The sequence below is a fragment of the Mastigoproctus giganteus genome, chromosome 4, assembly GCF_048544385.1.
Source record: "Mastigoproctus giganteus isolate SK-2022 chromosome 4, ASM4854438v1, whole genome shotgun sequence".
Taxonomy (NCBI): domain Eukaryota; kingdom Metazoa; phylum Arthropoda; class Arachnida; order Uropygi; family Thelyphonidae; genus Mastigoproctus; species Mastigoproctus giganteus.
Window position 1 is genome coordinate 72,620,332 of NC_143578.1, and position 9,917 is coordinate 72,630,248.

Genomic DNA, 9,917 nt, shown 5'->3' on the forward strand with positions numbered 1-9,917 from the left:
CTGAATGATGCAAACTTTAGGAATTGTTGGCAATGGGGGTGGCCATAAGCAAGAGTGCTTTCATTGGGTGCCTACTCTGAAGGCTCATATAGAGGAGGATTTGTTGGATTTTAGTCATGGAAACATCAGTGGTCATCCCCTGATTAAAGTCCATAGTCAGCCATTCTACCTTTTTCCATCTATTAGCTCACACAAGGTAGGACAGTCTACATTCTCCACAACCATCAATGATGTATGGGCACCTGACATTGGCCTGGTGACTGCTGCTCTGTTCACTATCTGTCCACTCTTGGAATACCTTAACTACAGCACTCCACTCATAGTTTTCATAATATGTCACCCTTTAACCAATACCCAACAATGAATCTTTTTTTGAAGTCCATCACATACCTTTCCTGTGTTTCACATGCACAAATCTGCAGTATCACATTTACTAGTAATCATGTGTCACTAGGTGGAGAGGAATGGCTAATTGCTAAAACAAGAGGGGGGTTAGTCATAATGTTTTGATTGGACAGTGTATTGTGTATCGTTTTATAAACTTCTCTAAACTTCAGAAATATAATTTCCTTTCCTATTATAATTTCAGAAGATATGTTTCCCAATGTAATTAATGTTTAACATTTGTTTCCACAAATTCACAATGCTGAATTAATATTCTCTGTCATTAAGCAAAATACTGAAATTTTCCCTTATGATCAATCTCTAATGGGTAACTGAATTTCTTCAACAGGTACAACATTTTTTTTACCAGAGCTAGCATGATGTCCTGCAAGGTCCAGAAATTTTTAAGAGACCATCCCTCTTAGGAGTCCCCACCCACTTAATTTAATATTGCTTGCTGACTGACAGACATATGAAGTATTCTGAAATTTTATTATAAGTTAATACTAAGAATATATTTGATTCTGTAAATTCCAGTGTAATTACATCTATTATCTGCTTAACACCAGCTCTGTTGATGTCCTAGAACACACTGCAGTGGTTCTTAAGATACCAGATGTGATATTTTTATTGCATATTACAAGTGAGTGAGTGAGTTTGCATGCTAATTTGCACACTTAAAAACCAGTAATCAGGGCCGATGCTAGTGATTGTGGCGCCTGAGGGAAAACTTTGTCATGCCACCTAATTCATATTGTATCTTAACACGCATATATATGCAGCAGCGCATCTAGCAGCACCTCTTTTAGGTGGCACCTGTGGTAATTTCCTCACTTTTGCACCCTCAGGTAATAACTCATGTGGGATGGACTTCTACTTGAGATTAGCAAACTATAGTTCCAAGTAAATGACTTAAATCCATTTTGCAAGATCTGAACTCAGCTTTCTAAACAAGTTAAAAAGTAACAAACCCTCTATAGTACCACAAAGTACAACAGAAATGAGAGAAGTGAATAGTCCCACTTCTATTAACTATTATTTAAATAAAAACATTCCATAATGGAGAAAAAATCAAAAATGTGAAATATGAAAGGCTACTCTACAACAAGATCATCTCCGAAATACTTGAAAAATTCCCATCAAGCAAGCAGAATTCTGCCCAAACCGAAGCTGTGTAGATAAGTCCTCTCCTTAACAAAACATATTGAGGCAGGGTTTCAAACTCAACTGAAAACCTTGGTGGCCTTCATTGATATAACTGCAGCTTAGGACACTGTTTAGAGACATGGCTTAATATACAAAATACTCTGTACAATACCCTGCAAAACAACTGCCAGACTTATTGATAACATGCTCACAAATAGAACTTTCCAGGTGATAATGGGATGCACAATGAGCAATAAAAAGAAACTCAGCAATGGCCTACCTCTGTCCTTGCTCCATTATTTTTCAGCCTTTACGTTGCAGACATGCCTTAGACCCACTCCAGAAAGTTTGGCTATGCAGATGATTGGGCAATAGCAACGAGACACAAATCAGTCTAAAAAACAGAAAGGATTTTAAAAATTGATCTATCCACCTTGGAAAAATTCTTTTGCAAGTGGAGACTCCAACCTAGCAAAGACTCCAAACTGGGCATCTTACTTCCATCTCAATAATAAGATGGCAACTAGAGAGCTGAACATACACTTCGAGAATTCCCGCCTTAACCACAACAAATATCCGAAATACTTGGTTGTCACACTAGACAGAACGTTATCTGTCAATGAATATTTGACAAGGACTGCAGCAAAACTGAAAACAAGGAATAACATTCTGCAAAAGCTATGTGGTACCACATGGGGCTCCTCTGCTTCGACCTTACGTTCATCAGCTCTCAGTCTTGTCTATGCAGCTGCAGAGTACTGTGCTCCACTTTGGCTTAACAGTAACCACATAAAAATGGTGGATGTACAGCTAAATAACACCATATGCATAATAACCGGAACAGTCAGGTCTATCCCTACCTTTTGGCTACCCGTCTTGAGCCACATCCATCCAATAGATCTCTGAAGAAAATGTGCCCTCATCAGAGAATACAGAAAAATAATTGACAATTCTGAACTACCAAAAAACTCCGACATTCGAGACCTAGGAATAAACAAGCTCCATTCCAGACATGTAACAATCTTGATGGCTAAAACATTGCAACAAGCCAATTTCAACCTTCTAGATACCTGGATGCCAGAGTGGTTACAAAACTCTCCTCCTCAATGTCATACCATGCCTTGTATCTCTGAAACACCACCTGGTTTTGACCAGCCTTGTAGGATATGGCTAGCACTAAACAGGGCACAAACGTGCCACGGTAGATGTGCAGACCTTCTCCATACGTGAGGTAAAATTCATTCCCTGATGTGTGACTGTAGAGCTGATAGACAGACCATCCAACACATAATAGAGGACTGTGCCTTTCGAGCCTATGAAGGAAACCCTGGAGACTTCTTGATGGCGACTGATGCGGCAATTCACTATTTAAATAAGCTAAATGTTCATCCGTGATTCTTGTTCTATTTAATTTAATTTTATACTTAATTTTATATCTATCATTCCTGAGTCAGGTAATTTGATTCCATGTGTACTGTACAAGCCATACGATAAATAAATAAATAAAGCAAAAATAACATACCTACACATAACTTCAGTTGAGGAACATAAACGAAGCCTGGAGAACAGGTAATCTCTAGCTGCTGCTGAGTCTCCTTGGGTAGACAACCATAACTACCAATGGCATTAATGCATATTTCTCTTTCTGCATTACAAACATCTAACTGTTCATCACATTCATCGACATCTGTTAAAAAATTTAAAATTTTTAATAATCTGATAATGAAAAAAGAACTGCACGTTTTAAAGTGTGTGTGTGTGTGTGTGTGTGTGTGTGTGTGTGTGTGTGTGTGTGTGTGTGTGTGTGTGTGTGTGTGTGTGTGTGTGTGTGTGTGTGTGTGTTAAGGAGTTCTTCTTTGAAGGTGAACCATCCAAATAGCTAGTAAGCTTCATAATTTTCCATATATTAGTTCAGCCTTTGATTATTTTATTATTTTGAATTTTCATAAATGACATCGATGAAGGGATAGAGGGCGTGATGTCTAAATTTGCAGATGATGTTAAAATTGGTAGAGTAGTTAATGATCACTGTCAAGCTGAGTTTCTTCAGAGAGACCTAGATAGGCTTCAGGAATTGTCAGAAAAACGGCAGCTATGCTTTAATCCAACAAAGTGTAAGGTATTACATCTGGGAAACAGTAATCAAAATAACTTATTCACTTGGTGGAGTTCAACTAAACCCAGTACTGGAGGAAAGGGACTTGGGTGTTACGATACAGTCAGACATGAAATTCTCTGAGCATTGTAAACAGGTTGCAGGGAAGGCCCATAGTGTCCTATTGATGATCTATCGAACTTTTGCAAGTAGAGATAGGGACGTGTTAATCCCATTATATAAGGCTTTTGTTAGACCACACTTGGAATACTGTGTTCAAGTATGGAGACCGCACCTAAAGAAAGACATTGAGCTTCTTGAAAGGGTGCAAAGATGAGTAACTCGCCTGGTGAGATCAGCAAAAGGGTGTCCTTATGAAAAAAAGACTTTGAATATGGATTGCATATTCGAATGTAGGTTGCAGAGTTTGGAAACTAGACACCTTAGAGGAGATTTGATTGAGGTGTTTAAGGCTCTGAGAGGCATCAGTAAAATGAATGAGGATGAAATTTTCAAAGTTATAAATGATGCTAGAACTAGGGGACATAAATTCAAGTTACGGGGGAAAATGTTTAGATTGGACTGCAGGAAGTTTTATTTTAGCCAGCGAGTTATAAATTACTGGAATAAGTTGCCTACATGGGTGGTAGAGGCTGACAGTTTGGGGAAATTCAAAGGCCATCTGGATAGTACCTTCGGGTCAGGGAAACACATAGGATGATAGGTTTAATTTCCTTTTCTTTTACTAATTATTATTATTTATTTATTTTATTATTATTTTTTTATCATTATTTTATTCGTTGTTTTTTTTTTTTTTTTTTTTTTTGGCCAGTGCAGCATAAGCCATAGGCTTTCTTGCACCATGTAGCCATTACTAATACTAATAATGGGCTGGGACATTAAAAAGAGGGTTGCTATAAAGAGCTTGAACTCTATATATTTGTATTTAGTTTAATATAAATTAATTTCAACATCTGATGGGACCTTCGTGCGATCACCATCCGAACGCCTGCAACGGTGGAGTGAATTCTTCAAAGCTTTGTATAATCACGACCCACCTCAGGGACCGCCAGCAACAGCACTCTCGATCGACCCCCCCTGAGGTCTCCATGGTCGATGTTGAGCCTACAGTAGAAGAAGTGAAAGCAGCCATACAATTCCTGAAGAATGGCAAGGCACCAGGAGTGGACCAAGTCACCACAGAAGCGATCAAAGCCGGGGGAGATGTACTGCTTCGCCGACTACACTCACTCCTCAAAAACATCTGGTGCACTGAACAAATTCCGTTAACATGGAGGAAAGCCATTATCGTACCGATCCACAAGAAAGGTGATAACCGGGACTGCAAGAACTACCGTGGCATCAGCCTCCTTTCCATCATCGGAAAGGTCTTTATGAAGATCATCCAGTCAAGACTGCAAAAACATCGCGAGCAAACCAGTCAAGAAGAACAGGCAGGATTTAGACCCGGGCGAGGATGCTGTGATCAAATCTTTGCCATTCGTCAGCTGATGGAGGAGAGGATCCGGTGTGGACAGCGAACCGTCATTGTTTTCATTGACTTTAAGTCTGCTTTCGACTGTGTCCACCGGCCTGCCTTATGGAAACTACTAGAGGTTGAACATGTACCTTGAAAAGTCATCACACTCCTCCAAACTGCATACAACGGTTTAACCAGCCAGGTGCGCATCCAGAACGATTTATCTGAGGAATTTACCATCCAAACTGGAGTCCGCCAAGGGGATGTGGCCTCCCCGTTGCTTTTCAACATCGTGGTCGATGCCATTATGAGGCAAGCATTCAGAAACAGACAGGGCATACAATATGACAAGGATCACTATGTGACTGACCTGATGTTTGCTGATGATAGTGCTATCCTTGCCGGTAACGACGCTGAAGCCACGGACATCCTCTACGACATTGCCCGCATTGCCCGGCCATACGGTTTGAAGATCAATGCTGGTAAGACAAAGGCCCTGACAACAGATGGGTCGCAAGCCACCATCTATCTCGAAGGCGTCCAGATCGAGCAAGTGCAGGACTTTAAATACCTTGGGTCGCTGGTCCAGGAGAAGAAAGTTGCATCCACCATGGAAATTCACAGCAGAATTGGACAGGCGGCCACTGCGTTCGCCTCGCTCAAATGATGTCTGTGGAAGAGGACCAACATTTCCACAAAGACTAAAATCCGACTCTTCCGGACTTTGATCCTGCCCATTCTTCTTTACGGATCGGAAACATGGATTTGTCTCAAGTTAGATTTGAACAAACTTGAGGTATTCCAAATGCGATGCCTGCGGCAGATCTTGGGCATCTCTCTTCGCGACCGCATCACTAATGATACCATCCGCGCCAGATGCCAACAGCAACCAACCATTGCCGACCAAATCCAGAAGCGAAGGCTCAGATGGTTTGGCCACGTATGTAGAATGGGCACGAACAGAATACCATCCACACTCCTTTGGAGACAACGACCCACCCAATGGAGCATCCAACGGACCACGCCTAGGAAAACGTGGGCCAAGCAAGTGGAAGATGACTTGAAGAGCCGACGTCTCGACCTTAACCAGGCCAGGACTGAAGCCATGGATCGTAAGGTATGGAAGAACATCACAGAGCAAGTCCGAAACCCTGCGGCACCTACAGCAGCATACTGGTTGCGTGGCCAACCGCCTCCCCCAGCTGCCAGCTAAGGACCAAAGAAGAAGAAGAAGAATTTCAACATCATTTTAGTATTTCATTATTGACATATATACATCTTAGAATTAAAATAATATATATACACAAGGTGTGATCAAAAATTTCAAAGGCTGAACTAATATTTGGAAAATGATGAAGCTTACTAGCTATTTGGATGGTTCACCTTCAAAGAAGAACTCCTTGACACACACACACACACACACACACACACACACACACACACACACACACACACACACACGATCATATAATGCATAAAACCCAAAGTTCTATGACTTAGTGTTTTGTAATATGCTTGGTTCGCTGTTTTGACCATGTGTAAAGCAACCCCAAAAACAAATTTAAAAACAAAACTTAAGGAAATTTTTTGCATTCTTTATACTGAAATATCAATTATACTGAAATATCAGTTGCTTGCAGCAGTGTTTTCGGTAAGAATTTTCAAAATGGATGTTTTATTAGGATGTTTTATAAAAATGGATGTTTTATTAGGATGTTTTATTTTATTAAATACCCTTATTTTAATATGGTCCCATAGTCCTACAGTTAGTTCCATCTCTCATTATATTGGCATTGTTTGTTTGTTGTTATTTGTTGTTTGGTTTTTAGGAGCATTAGCAACTAAGGCCATATTGCTCCGGGAATATGTGGTGGTCATTCCCTGACCTTTCCGCATCCTCCATATTTGGTGGTGATGGGCTCGAACCCCGGTCTAATCAAGAAGCGTGTACTACGCACTGCTGCTCCTTCCCACCTGGCTACGGAGGCACCTATATTGGCATTATAAGTACTCCAAGCAGCCTCTGTATTACACCTACTACTATCCAATATCTGAATGGAATGGTTTGAAGTATTGCAAGAATCTTGATCCATTTCATTGCATCTTTCCAATAACTCTCCCCCACCTTCAAATGAGAGCTACCTAAAACCCTTAAGGTCTTCTCAATGACATTAGTAAAGACCATTGTACCTCAGCTATTCAAATGAATTCCATTTTCAATAAACAAATTCCTTCTAATAACTATGGCAGGCCATGATGGGAAAATTTTTCTTAATACGCCTTGCAAAGTCTTTGAAGTCTAACGTTAATTAACAAGGCTCTGATCATACAATCCTCCTGTCATGTCTGGACAGGATTGGAGATATACTAACATTTTTATTAATTTCAAAATGTTAGTATATCTGCAAGGGAATATTCTCCTACAAATCATGGCCTAACTCACAAGACATGCAGATATCTTAATAAAGATGGATCAAAAGGTGACATGAGTAATTACAGACCTGTTAGCTTAACATCTGTTCCAGGGAAAATAATGGAGTCACTGGTTAAAGAAGTAATACAGGATCATTTGGACAGCAATGCAATCATACTGCAGTCACAGTATTAGTTGTACCCCCTTCTAATTGGTTACTATGATGAAGTGACCAAGGAACAGGATGCAAAAAAATAATTTTTATATCATATACTTGGATTTCAGGATGGATTTTGATACTGTTGCACATAAAAGACTGCTGTATAAACTGGAGCAACACAGCAATAAGGGCAAGTTACTGCTATGGATAAAGGGCTGGTTAGATGGAAGAAGGAAGAGAGTAGTTATCAATGGGCACTTCGTTTTGTGGACCAAAGTTATTGTGGAGCACCCCAGGGTTCAGTGCTGGGCCCATTGTTGTTTTCAATATTTATTTATGATAGTGATGAAGGTATATCAGGTGTAACTTCAAAGTCTGCAAATGTTACAAAGGTTGGTAGGGTGGTTAATGACAGTAATTGGGGTGAGCTACTGCAACAAGATCTAGGAAAATTGGAACAATGGGCTGAGGAGAAGTTGAAGTTTAACATTGACAAATGTAAGATACTGCATATCGGTAGCAGTACTCCCAGAGTAATTTATCAACTGTGTGATACTAGATTCAGTGTACTGAAAAATAAAAAAGACTTGAGAGTAATTGTGCAGTCAGATATGAAATTCTCTGAGCAGTGTAAACAAGCTGCCAGGACAGCTCATGGGATTTTGTCAATGATATACAGAAAATTTACTAGCAGGGATAAGGAGGTAATTATCCCAATGTTATAAGGCAACAATCTTGAGCATTGTATACTGGACTGGAGGCATCACTTTATAAAGGATGTAGATCTGCTAGAATGGGTGCAAAGAAGTGCAAGGCAGATTGGTGAAGGGATCAAAAGGGTGCTCTTACCTAAAAAGACTTCAGTTCTGCAAACTGCAGTGTATGGAGACTAGGCACCTGGGTGTGATCTTGATTGAGGTGATCTGATTTAAGGCCTTGAATGGACTGAGTAAGCTGAATGTGAATGGCATTAATTTACGTTGAGGAAGAGTGGTTGCAGGATAGAAGTGCAGAAATTTGCCTTCAGCCAGCGGGTTTGATTGTTGGAACAAACTTCCATCTGTTGTTGTGGAAGTGGATAGTTTGAACAAATTTAAGGAATAACTGGACAAATTCTTGGAAGATATGGATGTGTGAACAGTGCGTTGTTTTTTTTTTTTTAGCTGATACTATATAATCTTGCTTTCTTGCAGCATATTTAGCTAGTACTACTACACATGATAACTGGTCAATTATACATATTCTGGTTCTGTTCTGTTCTGCCTACCTTTATTAAGGAAAATATTCTGACCTGAATACTGTTAAACTAGAAATACTTTCCGATTAGTCATCCTGGATCTGTCCACCTACCTCTGTTATGGAAAATATTCCCAGTTTAATACTATAGGATTTCAAGCTCTCAGCTGCCCATATCAACACAGCAGCAACCCTCAAGACAAAATGTACTCCCTTCCACAGGGCATAGCTATTGTTGGTGACACTAATGTCAGCAAAATGAGAAATATATTCTGCAAAAAGGATAGGTGTAATAGGACCACGATATGTCTGCCAGGGACAAAAGTTGATGATGTAGAGCAGACATCATCCTTTAAGGGCTCAAAGGGTGATAATGTTGTACACATTGGCAGTAAAGGAGATCTGAGGACTTACTTGACAAGTACAGAGCAATATTCATGAGTTAAGGTTATATCTGGAAGTGTCTGCAATTCTGCTCAAACAAGATTGGAGGGAGAATATGATGAGGACCTTTTCAATCAATTCAGTCATGGAGAGATTTCATAAGGTAAAATTTTTCTCAGCATGATCTGTGTTTGTTAACAGAAGTGACTGCTTCTATGGGGATGGGATACGCTTAAATAGAAAAGATGGAAAAATACATGCTGATATAATTGAGGCAGTGTTAGGTGAATCGGAAAACTACTAGCATGGGTGGGGGAAGCGAATACACAGACTAAAAGATTAACAATAGTTGCAGACAGAAATGAAAGTGATTCTTGCACTGCTTCTATTGAAACATGCCAGAAAGCAAGATATGGGGGATTTCAAGGTCTGCTGTGGGATATCATGGAACAAGGAAATACACGAGCTGCATTAGGATAACTAAGATCAAGAACAGGTGCATGTATATGTGCATGTACACCAATCTACGAGCACAGTAAATAAATTTTATGAATTTGAAGTGCTGCTCAAGTCATAAAATGCAGACATTGTGGGGATATCAGAGAAATGGTCTCATTCA

The 9,917-nt window shown here is 39.9% G+C and overlaps 1 protein-coding gene across 1 annotated transcript in view; it reads right to left on the bottom strand.

Moving 5' to 3' along the window:
* LOC150086829 (uncharacterized) overlaps window positions 1-9,917 on the bottom strand; it is a 641,413-nt gene that overhangs the window by 445,889 nt on the left and 185,607 nt on the right. Inside the window, exon 11 of the mRNA XM_090372286.1 lies at window positions 3,053-3,217. Within this exon, the coding sequence (XP_090228412.1) occupies window positions 3,053-3,217 (165 nt within the window). The remainder of the gene's footprint in view (window positions 1-3,052; window positions 3,218-9,917) is intronic.